At 47.2% G+C, this 24179-nt stretch overlaps 1 protein-coding gene across 1 annotated transcript in view; it reads left to right on the plus strand.

Annotated features, from left to right (window-relative positions):
• The first annotated feature begins 872 nt into the window (after positions 1–872).
• Positions 873–24179, plus strand: part of LOC117308644 (uncharacterized) — a 129239-nt gene continuing 105932 nt past the window's right edge. Inside the window, exons 1-3 of the mRNA XM_033842864.2 lie at positions 873–1070; positions 20960–21027; positions 21731–22511. Of these exons, the coding sequence (XP_033698755.2) occupies positions 873–1070; positions 20960–21027; positions 21731–22511 (1047 nt within the window). The remainder of the gene's footprint in view (positions 1071–20959; positions 21028–21730; positions 22512–24179) is intronic.

Here is a 24179-nt window from a genome sequence, read left to right on the forward strand (position 1 = left end):
TTCACTGACACCACAGGTGACCCCAAAGAAACTCTTCTGCCTGAATTTCCACCAAGTTTCTGTGCCCTCTTTTCTCCTAGTACACAGGACACTGGACTCTCTGTGTCTCCTCTGTCTCCCCCACTGCTCTGGGAGCCCCTGGGCAGGAACCACGTCTTACATTGTCTTCTTCGCACAATGTCTGGCACCCAGCCAGCACTCAATAGATGTACAGTGAACGAATAACAATACTTGCATTTACTTAATGTTTTCTCTGCTAAATGTTCTCTTGCTTAATCCACACAACCTATGGGTAGGTATTATTCTTAAACCCATTTTAAGGATTATTTCTGTGAGGGTCAGAGAGGTTAAGAGTCTGGCAAAGGGCAGACTGGAATTCCAGAGTTTGTTCTGCGGAACCCTAGAATTCCCACTGTTCAGACCCAACCTCCAGCGAGTGCCTGCTCTTACTGAGCCTGTTTCGGGTGACAAGGTTGTGGGGATGGGATTGGTGGATACCATCCAACTCCCATCTCCTGGGGGAGTTGTCTTTCCCAGGGCCATCCTCAAGCCAGTTTCAGTTTCCAAGTTGTAAAAGGGAAAACTAAGAGGTGAGAAACGAAACCTACAGCAGAAAGGGTGACTAAAAGCCCCGCCTGTTAAGGTGGTTTCACCCAGTGTCCCTCGGTACCCCAGCTGCAGTGAATGGCCTCCAGGAAGAGGATCCCCTGGTCAGCCAGACACCCCTTGTTTCCTCTCCACTCTGGTCCTTTGTTCCACAGGGTGCTGGAGGTCAGCTGAGGAGGAGTCCCCTTAAAGAAGAGTGTGTGTGCCAGGAGCTGGGTAGGTGTGTGGGTATAGATCTAGCCACCAGTGGTACTCTCAAGACAGAGATGGCAGTGCCCCCGGAGCTCTTTGTCACCCCAGCTTCCAGGCTGAACTCCTTCGTGGCTCACTGCCTGCATCCCAGCCAGAAGTGGAAAAAAGAGGTGTTGGAGACTGTGCAGACCGTGGAGCAGTTCCTGAGGGAGCAGAGCTTCCAGGGGGAGCATGGGCTAGACCAGGAATCGGGGGTGCTGAAGGTGGTCAAGGTGAGACTGGTTCCCTCCATCCCCAGGCCAGGGCTGGGCAAAATGCAGCTTGTGGGTCTACATCCCTGAGGATGCTGGGACCTGTTGCCTCATTATCTCTAGCCCATGCTACTGACATCTCAAGACACTCCATCCCAATGCACTGCTGCCTTGAGCAGAGCAAGTCCAGTAAGGAAGCTAATAATAATAGTGTACTCTTTTGGATGCACTAGCCTAACCCCTTAACATGTATTATGTCTAATTTGTGTACCCTGTGAGGTATGTACTATTCTTTCCCATTTTACAGATGAGCAGAATGGAAACTCAGTGATTTAAGATCCATAATGACCAAACGCAATGCAAGGTCTCTGATTGGATCTTGGTGTGAATGGACCATCTGTAAAATATAATTTGGGAACAATTGGGGAAATTTCAATATGGCCAGAATATTAAATAATATATATATATATAAGGGAATTGTTTTTTTAATATTTATTTATTTTATTTATTTATTTTCTTGGCTGTGTCAGGTCTTAGTTGTGGCAATGTGGGATCTTTTGTTGCAGCGTGCGGGCTCGGGCTTCTCTCTAGTTGTGGCGTGCGGGTTTTCTCTCCCTATTTGTGGCGCGTGGGTTCCAGGGTGTGTGGGCTTTGTAGTTTGCGGCACACGGGCTCTCTAGTTGAGGCGTGGGAGCTCAGTAGTTGTGGCACGTGGGCTTAGTTGCCCTGCAGCATGTGGGATCTTCGTTCCCTGACCAGGGATCGAACCCGAGTCCCCTGCATTGGAAGGTGGATTCTTTACCACCGGACCACCAGGGAAGTCCCAGGGAACTGTCTTTTTGAGGCGTAATAGTTTTGTGGTTATGGGGGAAAATGTTCTCTTTTGTTGGACACAAATGCTAAAGTATTTAGGGACGATGGTCCTTAGCGTTTGTAATTTACTTTAAAGTGGCTTAGTTGAAGCAAATATGGCAGAGTTTAGACTTGTTGAATCTGGGCGGATGTATAAGTGTTCATTGTATTCTCTTTCTGTTTTTCTGTTTAAAATTTTTGATAATGGAAATTTTTTTTTAATGGAAGCTCAGAGAGGTGAGGTCACTTGCCCAAGGTCACACAGCTAGTGGTGAAGCTGGGATTTCACCCAGGATCTATCTTACTCCGCTCCAGGCTGCCCTCACTGAGCTTTTTTCCCCCAAGCCCTTCCTGCAGCTGCATCATGTCACCTCCTGTCCTAGCTAGGATAATAATGCAAGAGGGTCAAAACTAGAAAGGTGTGATGAGAAAAACAACTTTGAGGAAAAAATTTTGTTTTTCTGAGTGGCTGCCTAGGCATTTTACAGTATGGTGACCCTACTAACACCAAAAGTTCAGAGTCTGGACTTTTAGATAGCTTTAGGGTATCCCCACAGGTTCCTGCTTTGCCTTCCCCGGTGGAACCTTTTAATATAACCACTGAGTGGGCTTCCCTGGTGGTCCAGTGGTTAAGACTCTGAGCTTCCACTGCAGCGGGCATGGGTTCGCCCCCTGGTCAGGGAAGTTCTGCATGCCACGCTGTGTGGCCAAAAAACATAAATAAATAAAATTTTTTAAAAATTTAGAGCTAAGCGGGTTTTAAATAAAAGTTTTTAGTGTAAATTGATACAGCCACTATGGAGAACAGTATGGAGGTTCCTTAAAAAACTACAGATAGAACTACCATACGACCCAGCAATCCCACTACTGGGCATATACCCTGAGAAAACCATAATTCAAAAAGAGTCATGTACCAAAATGTTCATTGCAGCTCTATTTACAATAGCCAAGACATGGAAGCAACCTAAGTGTCCATCAACAGATGAATGGATAAAGAAGATGTGGCACATATATACAATGGAATATTACTCAGCCATAAAAAGAAACGAAATTGAGTTATTTGTAGTGAGGTGGATGGACCTAGAGTCTGTCATACAGAGTGAAGTAAGTCAGAAAGAGAAAAACAAATACCGTATGCTAACACGTATATATGGAATCTAAGGGGGGAAAAAAAGGTCATGAAGAACGTAGGGGTAAGACAGGAATAAAGACACAAACCTACTAGAGAATGGACTTGAGGACACAGGGAGGGGGAAGGGTAAGCTGTGACAAAGTGAGAGAGTGGCATGGACATATATACACTACCAAACGTAAAATAGCTAGTGGGAAGCAGCCGCATAGCACAGGGAGATCAGCTCGGGCTTTGTGACCACCTAGAGGGGTGGGATAGGGAGGGTGGGAGGGAGACGCAAGAGAGAAGAGATATGGGAACATATGTATATGTATAACTGATTCACTTTGTTATAAAGCAGAAAGTAACACACCACTGTAAAGTAATTATACTCCAATAAAGATGTTAAAAAAAATAACCACTTAGAGTTAAGCCTGTGAAAAGTTAGTAGCCTCTGCCCCAATCACCTTGTAAGGACTAGGTGCTTGCTACCCCGCTCTAGCTCCTGCTGGCTTGTGACCTGGGGTGGAAGACTGCCCTTACCCCGGCTCACTGTGTCCCCTTGCTTCTGGGATCTGTAAGTAATAAATCATTTTTTTAATTTTTTAAATTAATTTTTGTTGGAGCATAGCTGCTTTACAATGTTGTGTTAGTCTCTGCTGTACAGCAAAGTGAATCAGTTACACGTATACATATACCCCTCCTTTTTAGATTTCTTTCTCACTTAGGTCACCACAGAGCATTGAGTAGAGTTCCCTGTGCTATACAGTAGGTTCTCATTAGTTATCTATTTTTGAAAGTAATAAATCTTATGACGCTACTCCCTTTGTATGGGTGTATTGAAACTGCACCTTTCCTCCAAATGACCCCGGGGGTTTCATTTCCCCACAGAGGGAGTTTGGATGCTGAGGGAGCTACCTGCCCACACTGTGTGGGCGGCTTGTGCCCCTGGCCAACGAGAAATTAACACTTTATTTGGGCTTTAAACTCTCCCCCAACCCCTGAAAATCTGGTAAGCTGTGCTGGTCCACAAGAGTGAATGCTTGTCCTTGGGTTTGAATAGGTTTGAACTGAAGCAAGTCATGAAGCCTGTTCTAGAACGCTCTTCCCTCTCTGCCTATATCTTACCACTGGAAAAGGTGGGAAGGGCAGCACAGGCACAGCCTTCAGCGGGATGGGCTCTGTGCCATTCCCAGCCCTCTCACATAGGACAGAAACGCCCCGCCCCTGCCAATTCCTGACTTAAAGCCCTCACCTCTAATGTGACTGTATGAGGAAATAGGGTCTTTAAGGAGGTAATTAAGGTTAAATAAAGTCATAATGGTGAAGCCCTAATCAGACTGGACTCGTGTTCTTATAAGAAGATAGAGACATCAGCGGCCTCTCTCTGTCCATGCACACACACAGGTAAGACCATGTGAGGACTCAGTGAGAAGGCAGCTGTCTGCAAGCCAGGAAGAGAGGCCTCAGAAGAAAGCAACTCTGCTGGCATCTTGATTTTAGACTGCAGAATTCCAGAACTGCGAGAAAGGAAATTTCTGTTGTTCAAGCCTCCGGTCTCTAGTATTCTATTATGGCAGCCCAAACAGACTAATGCACCATTTTATGTTGGCTTTTTTCCCCAGGAGAACAGTACCTATAACAGTAGACTAGCATCCTGGTCCCCAGGTCATTTTGGTTCAGTTAAATTCTTAAAGTAGCACTTACATCTTACCTCACACTGAAATAAATCCTTTTGTAGCATGTGAGTGGCACAGAGTGGAGCTTAAAAGATTTAGTGGGCCATCAGGCTCTCTCTAACCCACCCCTCGAACCTGTCTTATACCATCTTCTTTGCTTCCCAGTCCAAACCCTGTGTTCCAGTCTTTTCCCTGTCCCCCATTTATAGTGCCCACTCCTTCCTTGCCCAGTTGGAATTTTCTCTAGCTTCCATGCCGACTGCCCAAACCCCATCTCTTCTTCAGGGTCATCCTAAGCCCTACATCTTTGGGGCCTCTTCTCAACCTTCCAGTCAACCTCTGCATCACTCTGGTACTTCCTGCCTTTGCAGAAATTTAACAGAAAGAGAGGAGGGGATTGGAGGCACTGTGCCTAAGATCTCAGGTGGATGAGATTCTTCCCTGCAAGCCAAGTGTCCGGCTGTAAACAATACCTTCAGGGCCTAAACAGTGAATAGAGGGATAGAAAGTGACTTGACTTTGGTGTATGTATGTGTTTATACCCATATATGTGAAGTCTGTGTTCTTGGAGTAGAGCCCCATTCATTTAGAGAAAAAAGAGCCTGCTCCAAATTCCCCATCTGGAACTAGCAATTTGTCCTTAATGAGGCACATGTATAACACAGGTTATAGATTAAGACTGACCTGAAGAGAGCACACTGACTTTCGTCTAAGCACCTCACACGTCAAAGACAGCTGGACGTGGAAGAAACCAAGAAATCAAGTGTAGGATTTCCCAAACTGCAGTCAGTTACTAGCCACATTAATAACTGTTTTAAACCTTATTCACATTGCATCAAAGGGATGCTTTGATGCACTGCTGAGGTCTTCTCAGCAAAGCTCACGGGAATTTGGTATATGAGGATCCACACTAGCGATCCATTTCACCGGTGTCAATCTCTCTGGACAGTTTGGGTGGAAAGGACAATTCCTGAAGGTGCGATACCTTCACCACATGTACTAGCATTGGGTCTTGCTTGTGTGTGTGTCACCGACTTCAGCCTTGCTGTAGCAATAATAGCTAAGATACTGTAGAGCTGAGAGGCTATTTAAGTATTTATAGATATATACATAAGATAAAAGCACCTAACTTTTTTCTACCTATTGCTTACTTTCCACAGCGGTGTACACACCACACTTTAGGAAACAGTGATGTTGTCCAATTTGTCTTCTCATTTGAAGATGAGAAATGAAGGTCTGGAGACCTTTCATTGCTCAAGGTCATTCGAGTGTTTAAGGGCAGGATGCTGCGGTTCCTGACTTCCAGGGAACCTAACTTTTCTCTGAAATTATACTGCCCCTTAATCTCTTAGCAGTACATAAAACAAATATTGGTGACCTCGTGACACGCCAGCCCTTGGGTGAAATGCAGATCTGTGACTGGCTCTCACACTTTTAAGAAATGGGAGTCTAGAAAAAAAAACCCCAAAACAGTCATGCAAAGACTCACTGGGCTGGAAGGGGAGCCCGTGGTCGTCTAGCTCAGTGCTGGGCTGAACCCTGGATCGTCCAAGGAGGGTCTTGGAGGCCTCTCTGGAGGCCAAGAAGTCAAGCATAAGGGGGAATCAGGCAGGTTTGCTTCTGTGTCTTCATGTTATTTTCATGTAAGATAGCACTGAAAACTTCAAAAGTAACACTGGAAATGTGCTGTGCTTGTCCATTTTCATCGTATAGATAATGACATGAAGGCTCAAAGGGGGATCGTGTTTTGCTAGTTAATAACAGACAACATTCCTCATCCAGCATTCCTATAGCTTAAAAAAGCAATAGAGGCAAGTGGGTCCATGAACGTGGGTTTTGTGGTCATGCAGATTTGAACTTGCATCCCAGCAGGGCTTGAATGGAGTTTTTCTCTCCAAATTAGGCAAATTGTTTCTCCAAGCCTCATGGAGTGGTCAGTGTTGTTATAGGGGAGTGAGGTAAAAGCATTTTCTTCACCATATGCTGCCCCAGACATGTTATCTGAAAGGAAGGAAAGAAGGAAAAATGGGAGGGATATATGGAGAAAGAGGGAGGAAACTAAGGTGGCAGAGAACATTCCTAAAAGTCCTCCATGATACTTCTGCTGTGCTTCCACACGCTCCTTGGGACCTTGCTTGCCAACAGAAATGTTGATTAAGCACTCTGGTTCTTATGTACGTTCTGCATTGGGAACACTTATAGTTAGGTTTCAGGGCTCTGAACTCCCCAAACTGGGGAACTTGTCATTAAAAGGTCCTTTTAAAAAGCACAAGTGCCCCCAAGTTTAATGGCATTAGATTTTGGCAATGATTTCTTGAATATGACACCGAAGGCACAGGCAACAAAAGGAAAATAGAGAAATTGACTTCATGAAAATGTTTAAAAATCTGTGCATCCAGACCCTGTCAACAGAGGAAAAGGGCAATCGCAGAATGAGAGGAGATGTTTGGAAATCACATATCTGATAAGGGATTAATATTTAGAGTGTACAGAGAACTCCTAAAAACTCAACCACAAAGCAAACAACCTGGCTAAAAAATGGGCAAAGGACTTGATTAGACATTTCTGCTAAGAAGATACATAAATGGCCCATAAACACCTCAAAAGACGCTCAGCATCAGCGATCATTAGGAAAATGCAAGTAAAGACTACAGTGAGACACCACCTTACACACATTAGGGTGGCTACTGTGAAAACAAAAAATAACAAGGGTTAATGAGGATGTAAGAAATTGGAACCCTGTGCACTACTGGTGAGAATGTAAAATGGTACAGCCATTGTGCAAAATATCATGGTGGTTCCTCAAAATTAAAAGTAGGATTACCATATGGTCCAGTTCCACTTCTGGGTATATACCCAACATAACTGAAAGCAGGTTTTGCAAGATACTTTGTATACCTATGTTCATAGCAGCATTGTTCACAATAACTAAAATGTGGAAGAAACCCAACTGCCCACTGACAGATGAATAGATAACCAAAACGGGATGTATACACAACAGAATATTATTCAGCCTTAAAGAGGAAGTTCTGACACAGGCTACAACATGGATGAATCTTGAGGACATGATGCTAACCTACCAGTCACAGAAAGACAAATGCTCTCGATTCCACTTGTATGAGGCACCTAGAGTGGTCAAGTTCATACAGACAGAATGTCGAATGGTGGGTGCCAGGGGCTGGGGGTAGCGGTTGCTGGAGGGCAGAGAGTTCCAGTTTTTCCAGAAGAAAAGAGTTCTGGAGATTGGCTGCCGTACAACGTGAATGTCCTGAACGTTTCTAAACTCTACACTCAGAAGTGATACGATGATACAATTTTATGTGCATTTCACTACAAATAAAAACAAAACATGGACTTCCCTGGTGGCGCAGTGGTTAAGAACCCACCTGCCAATGCAGGGGACACGGGTTCAAGCCCTGGTCCGGGAAGATCCCACATGTCGCGGAACAACTAAGCCCGTATGCCACAACTACTGAGCCTGCACTCTAGAGCCTGCGAGCCACAGCTACTGAAGCCCGTGTGCCACAACTACTGAAGTGCATGCACCTAGAGCCCGTGCTCCTCAACAAGAGAAGCCACCACTCTGAGAAGCCCGCACACCGCAACGAGGAGTAGCCCCCGGTCGCCGCAACTAGAGAAAGCCTGCGCACAGCAACGAAGACCCAACGCAGCCAAAAATAAATAAATAATAAATTTAAAAATTAATTTAAAAAATTATTAAAACAAGAAAATACCAAACACAAGTGGCCCTCGGAGACACAGTAAATATTTTTGTCGTTCACAGTTTAGAGCTGTCTCATTGTCAGGGTGCTAGTCTTCAGTCAACTAGCTGAGAACTGGTACGGAGGGGATGGGAACTTCCATGAAAGAGCTTCTGAAGCTAAGTAGCCTGGTCCATTTCCTAATTTCTTTAGCGAATATCTGAGTGCTTGCTGGAGCCGGGCACTGTACTTGGTCCTCGAGATAGACAGCTGTGAAAAAATTATACAGAGAGCCTTGCAATCTGGGAGTGAGAGGTGGGGTAGGGAAGGACCCGCAAATGAAAGCATGGAAGTTTTAGCATGTTACCAGGTGATGCAGGTTACAGGAACAATAAAGCATCAAAGGGAAAGAGGGCTACCCTAATTAGAAGGGGACATGTGGACAGACCGGAGAGAGCAGCCCCTGTAGATACGGAGAGAAAGAACATTCTAGGCAGAGAGAATAGTAAGTGCAGGAGGCTACGGGGGAAGGAGCTGCTAGGAACAGCCAGGGGACAGCGTGCCAGTGTGTCTGGAAGGGCTTGAGGGAAGGGGAGGGTTAGTCTGGGTGTGGCCGCCCGCTCCCTGTCTGCAGCACTCTGCCCTCCTCACCTCCTGTAAACGGAGGCTAAGTACATCCTTGAGGCTCTCCCAGAGAGTGATGGCCTGCCTGGGACAGTCCTGAGTCACAGCCCCTTGGCTGTCACCAGCTCCAGGATGCTCCTGTCCTGAGCATTAACCTCCCTCGGGGGAGTCCTCATTCTCCAGGGAGGAAATGGATTATCTCACTGCTGCGGGCTCTTAACTCCTGTAAAGCTGCAGGACAAATGACTCACTGAACATGCTTCATGCAGGGAGGAGTGGGTAATCTCAGAGAAGGGAATAAAAGTTCTCAAAACTCCGAACCGGGGGATTGCAGAGAAGCTCGCTGTCTTCTCTCTTGGGTGCCTGTGTGTGAATCGGGGAAGGAGAAGGCGGGCACCGACTTGGGTCTCGGTTCGCCGCCGCGGACCATCCTTCCAGGCAAGTTTTTCTTAGTGTCACTCGATTTCCTGAAGTGGGAGAATGAATACCCAGTGTAGAAAAGTGGGAAGAAAAGCGTGTTAGTTAGCATGAAATATGGTCATCTGATGACTTGTCCATTATGTATTTGAGGAAGCGGAGATTCTGAAGACCTTCACCTACTCAAGGAGAGGAAATTGCCTCTGTCTAGACCAGGACCTCTTACTTTGCACTGGTGACATTTTGTGTCCGATAATTCTTTGCTGTGGGCTGTCCTGGGCATTGTGGGATACTCCTACAGTATCCCTGGCCTCCGCCCAGCGGACGCCAGCAGTCCTTCCCCAGCTGTGACAGCAGAAATGCCTCCTGAACTTGTCAATTGTCCCGGGGGCGGGGAGCTGGGGGGGACGGCAGCAGAGTTGCTCTGGGTTGAGAGCCCCTGACCCAGGCTCAGTAGGCACATGGGTGAAGTCAGGACTGTGTATGTCATGTCCTCTCTGGCTAACAATAATCGATGGAGTTAAAACTAATAGTGGCTTCTGCTTGGTCACTGGGACAGCAGAGCATTCACTGCTCTGCCTTGAGAGAACAATTTTCCTGTGTTTTAACTAATAAGGCCCTTGTGACGGCTGGATTCTGGGCACCCCAACTAATAAGCGTGCCGATAAGGCAAAGAAACCAAAGCCAACGTCCTCCCTGATTGCCAGGGAGGGGGCATGTTTTCTTTCCTCTCCCTCTCCTGGATCCATGCAGTAATTAGCCAAAGTAAAATGAATTTTAGCTCATGCTTAATTGCCTTTACAGCGTACTCGCCAGCACGGATGCAGTAGTGCTAAACTAATTTTTAAAATAAATTTTAAAAAATTTATTTATTTTTATTTTTGCCTGCCTTAGGTCTTTGTTGCTGCGCGCGGGTTTTCTCTAGTTGCGGTGAGCAGGGGCTACTCTTCGTTGCGGTTCGCGGGCTTCTCATTGGGTGGCTCCTCTTGTTGCAGAGCACGGGCTTTAGGCGCGTGGGCTTCAGTAGTTGTGGCACTTGGGCTCAGTAGTTGTAGCTCGCGGGCTCTAGAGTGCAGGCTCCGTAGTTGTGGCACACGGGCTTAGTTGCTCCGTGGCATGTGGGATCTTCCCGGACCAGGGCTCGAACCCATGTCCCCTGCACTGGCAGGTGGATTCTTAACCACTGCACCACCAGGGGAGTCCCTAAACCAATTATTTTTTTAACTTTATGGCTTTAAATAATCCTTGGGTCTGAAATTCCCTGTACCCCTCAGCTACGTAACCACAGGCCCCTCTGCCCTAAATCCTTTTCTTATACTTTTGTAGCTTTTTAAGCAAGGCCCCTCTTTAGGAAGACATAATCCCTTCTCTGTAGAAAACATGAAAGACCTGAACAAATCAAGATTTCTCCATGGAGAATTCAGCTAGTCCTGTGCTTAGCTCCAAACAAGGAAATCCATCTCTCTAGCAAGCATGCCATTACCCGGACTAATGCCTGACTTGAATAACAAGCAAATTGTTGTGCTTTTAATTGTACCCTGCTGGGTCACAAAGCTTGTGAGAGAGGAATGTGCCCAGCTTCTGCAGGAGAAACAGGTCAGGCCTCTAATCCTCCTTTTCTGTCACCTTCCCCTCCCCCTTTCCAATCCTTTCTCTTCCCAGCAGAGCAGAGGGACAAAAAGAGACAGCTAAATTATGTTTAAAATGGAAGAGTTTAAAAGAAGAAAAACGGTGGTCAGTACTGACTTGGGAGAGGATGCATTATCTATCCACAGCCTCTGCAGTGTGGCCCATTTGAGGACAATCAGTGTTCTCACCGGCTTGCTGGAGGGCGATATCTGCGAGCCTAAACCAGGCTTTCTCAGCCTCAGCACGACTGCTGGGTGGGGTTGGATGCTTCTTTGCTGTGGGCCTGTCCTGTGATGGAAGGACTTTTAGCCTCGCGTAAGCTGTGACCATCCAAAGTGTCCCAAGACACTTTCAAGTGTCTCCTGGGTGCAAAATTGCCCCTGTTGAGAACCACGGCCCCAAGCCCTTCCATATTGGGATGTACTTGCTCTCTCTCTCAATCTCCCCCCCCCCACATACACAAACCCAAGAAAATCATGGTTCCTGTGTTAAAACTGGGGAGATCAACGTGCTCTTCATGTAGGTAGAATGAGTGGAAAGGAAAAAGACGCTGACTTGTGTGTAGGCAGGGGACAGAGTGGGAAACCCCTCAACACCAAGACTGAAAAGAGTCTTAGGATGTGGGTGTGTTTGTGGCTCCCGCTGGGAAGTGGCAATGCCCCTGGTTGAACAAGCCAACTTTCGAACGCCTCTACCCTGTGCACTTTGGAATAGGGCTTGCTGTGGGCGAGATGAGGAGTGATGGCGAGGCTGCAGAGATGAAGGCGCCTCTGAAGGTGCTGACTGTCTCCTCCCACACTACTTGGGACAGGGGAGAACTACCCAGCTTCACAGAGATACCCATTGCTCAGACAATGACAATCCTGTCTTGGACCTAAACATCGGGATGAAAGAGGGCTACTGACAAGACAGACGTTGTGCAAACATGGGGTTGCACTTTCATTACAGACATGAGGCAAACATTTCACTCCTGGTGATATAATGAGACCTCCCTATTTTTAGGAATTTACAAGAAGCATTATTGCTTGTTCTTACCGGCCAGAAGGAAAGGCGGGAGAGCGAGCACACTGCAGTGAGCCCCCATATCCACTAGATGGCGGTGTACATCTTCCTCAGAAGCCAGGCGGGCAGCGCTCCGGGCAGCTCGTTGGCCTAAGCAAGACAAGGGCCACTCTTCTTTTGGGAGACAGGCGTTCCTCTCATTGTCGGCACAAACAGCCCCAAACAATTGCACTGACCACACAGCTCTAAGCCATGTTCCAGGGCACTGCCGTCTGTTCAGGAGTGAATGCTGGGAAATGAACCACGCTGCTAATTTGCTTGATTGGGGGCCAAATAAGATCTCAAGTGACAGTGGGTGTGATTTATTTTTCCAACAAGAATAGGGGCAAAGCCATTTCATCCCACCCCACCACCCCCGCCACAACTGCTACCATAAATGAAAGCAATCACCTAATTAGTCCTGAATTACTAACTGGCAGGGTAAAGATCTGCTGGAATTCAAGCTGAAGTGGGGAGTCTGGAGAAAGGGATGTGATTTCTGCAGAGGAGGAGGGGAGGGGTAGGGCAGGGTGGGAGGGGCGGAAGGGGAGGGGAAGGCCTGAAGCCCATTGTGAGGTCCTGCGCCCCTGTGGTCTGGGGGCCGTGCTGGCCCTGACCCTGGGAGAAAAAGAGGCTCAGTGATGTCTTCAGGCCGTTCATTTTGTGCAGGAGAATGACTTTATAAACTGAAGGAAAAAGAACCTGTTGGAGAAAACCTATCCGAGAGTTTCTCTGAAAATGCTACAGATGGAGATGAACTGGCTCGGGAAGGAGAGCACAGCCCTGTGGCGCCTGGCCACCCCGCTGCTGGTGGACCCCCCAGGAAGGTTCTGTCATGGAAACGACGGGCAGATCTAAAACCAAGTTGGGCTTTACGTCATTAAGAAATCCCCCAAAGGAATGGAATAAAGGCCTCCTTTCACACTTTGGGTTTTGCATGTGTCCCGAGGAAGCGCCTCTTCCCCAGCTGAGACAGCGCGCTGTCCCCGCGACCCAGTGAGCGGCCCTCGTCCTGCGGGGAAAGCAAAACAGCAGCGGGGTGGGTGCGCGCCCAGAGCTGCCCCTCTCGCAATTGATTTGTTCAGGGATGACTTCTTGCGTTCTATTTAGATGTGACTTTAATCGAAGTGCTTTCCTAAGGCGATTTATCACAACTGTGAACGGTCAGTTTGCACAGCTGCTGCTCTTTTAGGGAAACGCACAGGCTCGGGAGGTGGAGGGGCCGGCGCGGGCTCCCCTCTTTCCCACGGACCGGCCCGCGTGCCCCTCGCCCACCAGAAATATGTGCACCGCGTCTTCAGAGGCCGCCGCTTCTGTGCTCGGGCTCCTCTGCTGTCTCTGGCTGCTGAACAGCCATCTCCTCTCTCCTGGGAGGGGCAGCTGGTTTCCTTTTGGGGCGCTCCCCTTCTCCCCGTCTCAGCTCCTGCAGCGGAGACGAGGCTGCCCCTCTCTCCCTGCATGCTGTGGGCTGGGTGTGCAAACCGGCTCGGGCCACAGTCCACCCCACCCCCCCCCCCACCCCCCGTCCCCGCCAACCCCGCTCGGCGCCCACCACAGCCGGCAAAGCCCACACGGGGCGCTCAGTTAAAGCTGAACCGCAGATGAAAACCACGACTTTTTAGGGTGTCTTCAACATTGCATGCAACATACTTCTACTAAAAAAATTACTGTTTATCTGAAGTTCAGCTTTAACGAGGCGGGCATCCTGTATTTTGTCTGGCAGCCTTCTTGGTTCTAAAGAAAATGTTTGTCCAGAGCAGGTCAAATTGGAATCAGCCTAGGACTTTTAACTGGAGCTTTGGGGGAAAAATACTTAAAAGGTATCTGTTGGGACTGCTAGGCTTGTAGGATTCATGCTTGCAACCGCTGGGAGCCAGCTTTGCTATCATGTGGGGAGAGCTGCTTGAACTAGAAGCCAACACCACAGAGAGCAGACCTGTTTCATTTGAACAGGTGGATCCAGCTGTTCTTGAAGCTGGCCAGGTGGGTGGTAGAGGTCAGGGTGCCGATGGCCAGGAGGGATAATAATTTCCTACCCCTCAAATCTGGGAAGTGAAAACAGCAGGGCTGAATGTGCCCACGGGGCATGGCTTCTGTTCAACTGGAAGAGTGGTGAATGGCTATTGGGTGACCAAAACAGTCGGTCTACTATATTCTTACTTTGTTTGCTAATTGTTTTGCTGCATGTAAACTCTTTGTTGCATTAGCTCTTGTTCATGACATCATGTCTGGAGACAGGGTCTGATAGACTTACATGTGGAATTGGAGATTTAAATTTCAAATCTGCCTCTGCCTGGTTGAGTGGCTTTAGGGTCCTCGTAACCTCTACAAAGTTGAGTTTCTGGGTCTGAAACCTAAGGACAGAGGTGATCGTAATCCATTTGGACTGCTATAACAAAATACCAGAGTCTGGGTAGCTTATGAAAAACAGAAATTTATTTCTCATAGTTCTGGAGGTTGGAAGTCTAAGATCAGGGTGCGAGCAGATTCACAGTCCGGTGAGTATCCTCTTCCTGGGTCACAGTTGGCGTGTTTTCTCTGTAACCTCCCATGGCAGAAAGGTCGAGGGACCTCTGCGGGGTCTCCTTTATGAGGGCACTAATTTTGTTCATGAGGGCTCTACCCTCATGACCTTATCACCTCCCAAATGCCACACCTCCTGATACCATCACTTTGGGGGTTAGGATTTCAACATATGAATTTTGGGGGAGGCAAATGTTAAATCTATAGCAGAGGTACTTTCCCCATAGGATGGGGGAGAGGGAAAGTATGTAAGCACCTGTCATAGGGCCTGGTGTGGAGCAGGTGCCCCATACAGATGTTATTACAAAATATTGAGTATAGTTCCCTGTGCCATAGAGGAGATCCTTCTATCTATTCTATGCCTTCTTTGAATGACCGTAGCACTTGTTGTCGGTATCATTTTTATGTCTGTTGTTGCTTTGTGACTGAAAATGAAAAATTTCTATTTGTCCATGTCCTGGCCCTTACATAAAACTGTGTTCATTTATCTATTTCATATTTATTGACTACATCTTAGACACCGTGTTAACTGCTGGTTCTAGATGTTAGTAAAATATAGACCTTCCTGCTCAAAGGGTCACAGTATTTGTGGGAAAGCAAAAAATGAACAACCTATGTCTCTAAGAGCTTTGTACTTCCCAAAGAGAACACACCTCGTAGGTACAATAAATCCATGTATCATACGTAAATGTATAAATAGTTAATGGGATTATACACCTGAGATAACTGCTTTTCGATTCTGAGGAAATGATGATTATATTTCACCAGGAGCTCAATACCACTCTGAGAATGAGGGCTTAACCCCGACTTGACTCACTGCATCGCTTTCCTATATAAAAATACACAAGTCTGTACATACACTCTAGAAAAAGGCTTATCTGGCATGAATTTCAGATAGCAAGAAGAAAACTTCAAGAGGTTCAGAGAAGCATCCAGAAGCTCAGATGACTGTCTGGCACTAATACAACTTGCTTGACAGGAAAATAGAACTGTAAATCTCACAAAATTAGATGATCTTTAAGAATTTCAAAACCTCCTGCTATTAATTGGAAATCCTAGAAGAATAGCTTCTTTTAAAATGTACTGATAATATGCTTTACAGCTTAATATTCAGAAGCCTATGTTTTGGCTAAGTGAGCTTCAGGAAGGAAGGAAATTTGCGGTTTACCTCCACTTACTTTGGAACCGCTGGTTCCAAACATCTACTTCTATGCACAGTCATCTTATCATCTGTAAAATGGAGGCAACTCTAAGACAACAGAGTTACAGAGATGTTGCACAGCTCCATGTGTCATTGTCTTCATTTGTTTCAGAATACGAATAACATCTAAGCTACTACTGAAAGAGTGCTATATTATTTGGGGTCATCTAGTGCAGCTCTGTCAAAGTAAAGAAAAGGGACCTAGAATGACTATAATTTTCCCAAGAGGACACAATTATTTTATGGTAAATCTGGGACAAGAACCCTGATCTCTTGGATCCCATTCCATTGTTCTTTCATTGGGTTCTGAACAACCCAGAGAAATAAAGAGAAATAAAACTCCTGTGTGCTGTGTCACTGGTACAGGACATGGCAAGATTGGAATTGGAGCACTACATATTAAGAGGTATCTGAGAAATTCTTCAAACTAATTGAGATATATACCAGGTACATAGAAAACACTATGTTTTATGAAGATGATTTTGTGCAATGAACAGAACTGGTAACACACACTGGAAGGTGAATTCTCATTTCTGGCACCTTGAAAACTCCACCTCAACATACACGTGAAAATAAACATTTGAACTGGTCATATTTAATTCTGCATGCTCTTGTAAGTCAGGCAAAATATTCCATATATCATTTAAGTTGTCACTCACTTTTAAACTTGACTTTCAATTTCTAAAAGTCTTTCCAAACATAAAACAGAGGTGGGAAAATGGTATATGGGAAGCTGCAGCGATGAAATAAGCTTATTTCATTAGGCATAAGGATGAATATCCAAACAACTTCTTCATGCTGAAAGTGTCCAAATCTACTGTCCTTCATTTTGTAGTCAAGGCTTCCGGAAAAATATGCTAATGGATTCCTTATTACCCAAATGCCCATATCAGTTTCAGTAGGTATCATTATATCTTATGGAAATTTTTCTCAGTGACAGTGAAAGATATCCTGGCTGAACATCCCCCTGCCCATGACACAGAGATGATGGTCTCAAGCTATCTTGAAGGCATTGGAGCCCACACTATCTGTTACTAATATTAATGGTGGATAAAACTTCATATTCTGTTTGCTCTATATTTGTTAAATCATTTCTTCCCTTCATTAAACTGGATGGCCCATAATTGAGTCTGTAGTGTGTCTATCATTGGAAACTGAACAAAGTTTTGTTGGTTTTATTAATGTCATACGTTTCTAGGGAGGGTCTATTCAATAACTAAGTCTAGTTTCACAGTTACAAATAAATTATGATGTAACTTTGAATAAATTAAGCTCATCATAAAGGAAGGATACTGAGAGTTGCTACTACCCCTTCCTTGAGGGGCTCTCGTAAAGCGCTGAGTAAAGTAACAGAGGTGTATTTGTATGCATATATTTTCAATGATATTTGTACAGACTTAAAAAGAAACTCTACAGAATGCATTACAAAAACCTTAATGCTGTGTGTCCCTAGTTCCCAGCTCTCTCATTAGAACTACTTAATGAACACAATCTTATCTGTTAGGATAGCTATCAGAGTACTCCAAATACTACTTCTTGCAGTACCCTGTCCCAACCATTTGCCATCCTCTTCCCATTAGTCCTCAAGTCAGAAGCCCCGAAGATCTGTTCATTAATTTATGAACACATTTCTTCATCCAGCCAAGAAAATTGATTGATCTCTTACAAAGTTCAGGCACCATTCTTCAGTATGATTTAGAGGCATGTTCAGGAAACACAGCAGTGATTAACACAGATGAATATAGTCTCTCTTGAGCTGAGGGGGAGACAAAAGTAAATAAGCAAATATAAAATCGTAAGTATAGGGCTTCCCTGGTGGCGCAGTGGTTGAAAGTCCCCCTGCCGATGCAGGGGACATGGGTTCGTGCCCCAGTCCGGGAAGATGCCACATGCCGCGGAGCGGCTGGGCCCGTGAGCCATGGCCGCTGAGCCTGCGCATAAGGAGCCTGTGCTCCGCATTGGGCGAGGCCACAACAGTGAGAGGCCCGCGTACCGCCAAAACAAAAAAAGCTATGAAAACAAAACCTATGGATGGAGACCTCCATGAAAGATGGAAGAGTATAATAATGGCCAGAGTACATTACTGTGGCAGAAGCAGCAGCCCTTAAGGAGGACAATTTTATAAATTACAAATTGGATTTAAATAGACAGGGAATTGAAAGTGGAGACATTTCTGCAGAAGATGATGGACAGGGGAGAACAAAGAAAAGAAAACTGACATTGTTAGCAAAATACAATGCTAAAACATATAAGATAGGACTGAGTCCTTAACTTTCATTTTTATTAATGAGTGGGTGAGTATAGATTACTGACTACACAGAACCAAGCCTGGAAACACATTTTATATTATGATCTTTGTGCCTAAAACTAGATTCTCCTGCAATTTAATATGACACTAGGACAATGACTGGCCAAGTTTTAGATTAATCACTCTTACACAAAGATTTTTCATTCATATAATCTCAAACAAATACTGCGTCACCAATTAAGTTCCAGATCCTATGCACTCTGGCTGAAGATATAAATATCTTGCAAGCCCAGCGTCACTTTCCTCTTTCTCTGGTAACAAATCACACTTTCTATTATGACAATGGCCCCAGTTATCGGCCCAGGAATAAACACTTGACTCAGGAAGAGCCAATTAAAGCCTTCCTTTAGAGTTGATCGAGAGCTTTAAGGTTAGAGTATTTCAATCTTATGAAATTTTTGTAAACAAAATTATTTCAAAATCGACTAATTATTCTTTAAGTTCTAGAAACTGCATTCTGCGACTAAGAGGACAATTTATTTGCCGTCGTTTCTGCTCTGCCCACTTTATGTTTCTGTTATTCTGAGATAAAGGCAGTGGGGAATGGCAAACCAATTCTGATTCATTCAACACATGAGTGCTTCTTAGGTACAAAACACCATTCTGAACATTGTCCGAGGTAAAAAGATAAATAATACCTAGCCCCTTATAATACCTAGCCCCTTACCCTCAAGGATCTTCCAGCTTAGCAAGGGAAATAAAACATGCACACAGATGACTGCAACAAAAAGAAGATAATGATTGCTGCCAGATGTTTGGGGAGAATGAGGAGAGCAAAGAGAGAGAACACAGAATAAGGCAACATTCAACAGTCAGCCAAGAACTATTTGTTGAGCAATTGCAAGCTGTGACCTGGAAATGGAAGAGGAGAACATAGATCTTCACATGGGCAGGTGAAAAATCAAGTGTTATTACTTGTAACACAGCTCTTCAAATATACTTTTTGGCACCAAATGCCTACTAAATAGCCTTAAATTAAAAACTAAATAAGGATACAGTCTCTATCAAATATAGCCTCAGGTACTGATGCCTAAATACTAGGATCACAGTATTTGTGTTCCCAAGGATGCCTTTCTATTGTTTTGCTTCTTTCCCCCTTTCCAAACTAGCTAATGCTGCCTTAGCCAGGATATCTATTTCACTTGTTCCAGCCTTTTTGATCCAAGGTATTGAATAGCAGAATAGGTGAGTTACAAGAGGATATTTTGACTTCAAACAACAGAATAAAATACTATATAATTGAAAAAAAAGAGGCAATCTTTCAGGCACCTGTGGATCCAGGAGTTCACATGTTCTAACCAGGTCCCTTTCTCTCTTCCCCACCCCTTCTTCTCTCTGCCTTTTCTCCTCTCTGGTATTTCTCATTATGGGATCCAAATATTTCCCTGTTTATGTGGGAGCTTCTGGCACAGCTGCGGGCTTATACGCTCGCAGCTCCAGGGCTGGCTGGAAGGGGCGGGCGCATCACAGCATAAGGTTGCACAAGGTGTGCACTTATATAGCAGGGCATCACATCTATGAGTGACGGATGATCACATTGTATACAGGGGTAGCTTCGCATAGTTTTTACATCACTTTTCTTGAAGATGGCAGTAAAATGGTATGTTTTTACAAAATCAAATAGTGTAACATTGTCCAAAAGATATACATAAAGCATTTAGAGGAAGGAGGCTCTTTTTTCTTTTAACTCCGGCACGGATTGTCTATTGGACAGTGGTAACCCTATGTCATCAACCTCGTTACTCCAGCAGGAAGTCCAGGGATTAGCCCTGCATAACTCTTGTTAGCCTCTATTCCCTTCTTGAACACTGTAGCCAGAAGGTTTTTTTCCTCCTCAAACCTTAAGTATTGAAACCTGGAGGAGGGGCATGTCTGAAAAGAAAATGATGGACTGGACTCTCCCTAGAAGGAAGATAAATGGGTGGTCAACAAGAAAAATAATAAAATCCTCTGTACCAGGAAATGTTTGAAGTGTTGTTTGGGTATCAAAAAACGGGTGCCCTACACATAAAGCAACAGAGGATATTGGTCTAAAAAGAACACCATGGCCAAAGGCGCATGACCTATTTCAACAGAGGATTTGAAAGCTAAAAGTTAACGTGTAAAACATTCAGTTCAATGTCATCATTTTACAGATGGGCAAAGTAAAACTCAGGCACAGGAACAGAAGTGCCAAGGTCAGACAGTTGGTTGGTGGAAGAGACAACCAACTTCCCAACTTCTGACTTTTTAGGGGTGTGTGTGTGTGTTGTTTTGTTTGTGTGCAAGGACATTTTTCTTTAGTACACTAACATTACAACAGAAAGTATAGTCTTGTCTTGGTTTTCTCTGCGCCCTCAATTCTGTATAAGAGAGTTTCGCTGCACTCCAACAGAAAGGCTCAGCAAGAGTAGAGACCACCATAAGCAGTACACGTGGGCACCAAGGGCAGATACATTGCCCTTCCTTGTGTAGGAACTAGGGCCACTTGTTGCTTTAATGGGCCAAGTTTGGGCTGGACCTGCAGGAGGGGACACCTTTGAAAAACAGCTTCCTAACTGCACTACAACCTGCTCTGGCATCCTGATTCCACTCCCCAACCCCCCCAAATCTTCAGCCAGAAAAAAAAAAAGAAGAATGGATCACTGGATCACTGGATTGATGGGGAGATTTCTGTCTGCTCCTCCTACTGCCACGTCTTTCTTGCTATTTCCTGCCGGAGGAACCTGACATCAGCCCAAAAGCATCTCTGGAAATGGCCAGGAGGGAGCCTTACACCTGTCAGCGCCAGAGAAGAAAGTGCGCTCTGCAGAGTTCTCAGTTGTTCCATCTCTTGCGATGAAAGGAAGAAAAGGAGCGAATCCGCCACAGATTTACTGGAGACCAGGGTTACTTCATCCGGCTCCGGCCACAGTAACCCCTGAAGACCAAAGATGCATTTCCATTCCCAGCATTTCTTGTTGGCGTCTTTCCCTACAGGCTAGCCCAGTGCCTGGCCCCCGGAGAAGTCTCTGCGTAAAGGTTCTTTAGGTCATCAATCAGCCTCCTGTGTGTATGTGTGTTTTTCTTAGGAAAAACTGGCACAGACGAATTAGCAGTACAGACTGGAGTCTCCCTACTACCCTTCATGCTTGGCGGCATCACCTTCGACTACCTCGCATTCTCCCGGCGCTGACAGTCCCGGCTCCGGACCTCAGGGTTGGAAGCAGTCAGCCCCAGCTAGAACCGCCCTGTCCGGGGCTGATGCCACCCTGTGCCTAGAATGTGCGTGTGGGTGCAGGCGGGCGAGCGAGCGGCTTCTACAGTGAGACCGAAGCAGGAGCTCAGCCTTCGCCTGCGAACCTGCAATACCCAGATTCCCTGGCGACCTCGAAACTCCGAATCGGAGGTACTCCCCCCCCACAGCCGCCCACCCATTCCCACCCCCCTTACCTCAGCACGCAGCCCCTCCCTGCGTGATGATGCAAAACCGTGGGGAGGGTGGGCGCTGGGACGGGTGGGGAGAGCCTGAGAGCGAGCGAGGGTGGGAGGGAGTGGGCGGAGGAGGAGAGGGAGCCGAAGGCGCATTTAAAGCGATAGCCATCCTCGCTCTCTCCCCAGTGCTGGGCTGTTGAAGAGCTCGAGCTGCAAGCCACCGAGCGCGAGCTCGAGCGCGGCGCGCTGGCCGGGGAACCCAAGAGCGCACGGCGCCCCAAGCTGGCAGGCGCCGCGGGACCCCCCACCCTCGCCGACTGCCCTTCCCCGGGCGCCCCTACCCTCCTCGCCCGCAGGAGACCCTGGGCTTCCCCGGAGGAGCTCACCCCAAGGGGCCAGGACTCCGGCGAGCCCGCCACCGTCCCCTCGAGTGCCGCCGCCACCACCGCAGCCGCGGGAGCAGCATGGTCCAGCTGGGGAAGCTGCTACGCGCCCTGACTTTGATGAAGTTTCCCTGCTGCGTGCTGGAGGTGCTTCTGTGCGCGCTGGCGGCGGCGGCGCGCGGCCAGGAGATGTACGCCCCGCACTCCATTCGGATCGAGGGGGACGTCACCCTCGGGGGGCTGTTCCCGGTGCACGCGAAGGGTCCCAGCGGAGTGCCCTGCGGCGACATCAAGAGGGAGAACGGGATCCACAGGCTGGAAGCGATGCTCTACGCCCTGGACCAGATCAACAGCGATCCCAACCTGCTGCCCAACGTGACGCTGGGAGCGCGGATCCTGGACACTTGTTCCAGGGACACTTATGCGCTCGAACAGTCGCTCACTTTCGTCCAGGCGCTCATCCAGAAGGACACCTCCGAAGTGCGCTGCACCAACGGCGAGCCTCCGGTTTTCGTCAAGCCCGAGAAAGTAGTTGGAGTGATTGGGGCTTCGGGGAGTTCGGTCTCCATCATGGTAGCCAACATCCTGAGGCTTTTCCAGGTAGGGGGGCGCTCCCTCCGGGGCAGAGCGCGCCGTAGCTCCCCGCGCTCTTTATCCTGAAGGCTGGCTTGGACTCCAGGGGTGCGGGGTCTGGTCAGCCTTCGCTCATTTCCACCCTGGAGATCCTGCCGAATCCCTCCCACCTCACCCGAGGAGGTACTTGCCCTGCTTGATTCCTTTCCCTTCCATCTCTCCCCTGTCCGCGCTCCACTCCATCCGGCTTGACATTCTGGATTTATGGCCCCATTGACAAGAAACAGTCTCCGAAAAACAAGGCGATGATTTAAATGGGTTTGCATTCGAGTGAAATATGGTTCCAAAACAGGCTTGTAAAAGTGCCGGGCTCCTGTGAGAGCCACTTAGGCGCAAAGAATATGAAAGATGAGAAGACGCCTAGAAACTAGGCATTTCTCAACTCCCCAGCTTCCCTGCCCCAAGCCGCCCGACAAGCTGCAGCTGCCTTGGAAAATTTCGAGAAGAGCTTAGGGAGGCAGTTCTTAAACCGAAGGCTAAGTCTTCACCTACATTTGGACGTGAATTGCCCATTTCGCTCGGGTTGGATTTCCCGACCTGTCACCTATCTCTGCGAGGGCATGGGGCGGAAGGCGTGGGGACTGTCCTCAAGCGGGGAGAAGCCACCCGCAGACGTGCCCCCAGGTGATTTGCTCTGGGCAGTTGTTTGCACCGTCTAAACTGCCTTTGCGATCCGGCCACTGGCAGGAGCCGGGCGATCAGCTTTCTACTCCTGCCAGCTCAGAGCCCGGAGGTGAGCTCATGCTAACTGCGAAACACAGTCGCTTTTTCTGCACCCACTCTGTGCCCATCCTTTCCCACGACCTCTCTAACGCAGCCCCCAACCCCAATCCTGGGTTTTGAGGACGATTCTCAGAGCCAGACAAGAAGGCGCCTGGAGGGAGGCAGTAGGGTGCGCTGAGCAAGGCTGGGCGGTCCTCTAGCTCCGGGTGCAGGCGGGCAACGGCGGAAGATGCGAGGACGGCGGATCGGGCCCGCTGAGCGGTGGGCCGTGCTGCAGTGCTCTCTCACCGCCTGCTCCCGCAGCCTCGGCCCCACGGCTCCTGTGCCGCCCTGGGTATAGATGGATGGCTTCTGGATGAAGAAATTGAGTTTCAGGGTCTGCGTCACTATGGGTTCTCTTGTTTCTCTGTCTTTCTTCCTGTGTGTCTCTCTCCTTGTGTCTCTTTCTCCCTGCTTTTTTTTTTTTTTTTTGTCTCTCTGTTTTTATGTTCTCCCTTTCAATTTCTGCCTCTCTTTTCCTTCTCTACCCCTATCTCCAGGTTTTTTGTTCCTCTCTGTCTTGAAGTGATCCTTTCCTAATGCACAGCTCTCTCCCTGCCTGGTAGGACCCAAGCTCAGTTAGTCCCTTCTCCAGATGTTCTGGCTGACCCTTATGCTCCCCGTAGCTAAAAAGTCGGCTCCCTCTCAAGTGCCTTTCCTGAAGCATGTTGGGTTTCTGGAGGGGACTCCTTGTGAGATTCAAGCTGTCACTACATCAGCACCCAGGGGTATGAAGTTTGTGTTTGTGCCAGAAGGAGGGGTGCCTGTCTAAAGCTGCAGCCTGGTATGGCCCCTCTGAGCCTCTGAGCATCCCTAGCACCTGTCGAGTATGCCACCTCTAGATGTTTGCAAGGCCAAAAGTGCTTCTGGGCA

Source organism: Tursiops truncatus, chromosome 17 (genome assembly GCF_011762595.2).
Source record: "Tursiops truncatus isolate mTurTru1 chromosome 17, mTurTru1.mat.Y, whole genome shotgun sequence".
Lineage (NCBI taxonomy): Eukaryota > Metazoa > Chordata > Mammalia > Artiodactyla > Delphinidae > Tursiops > Tursiops truncatus.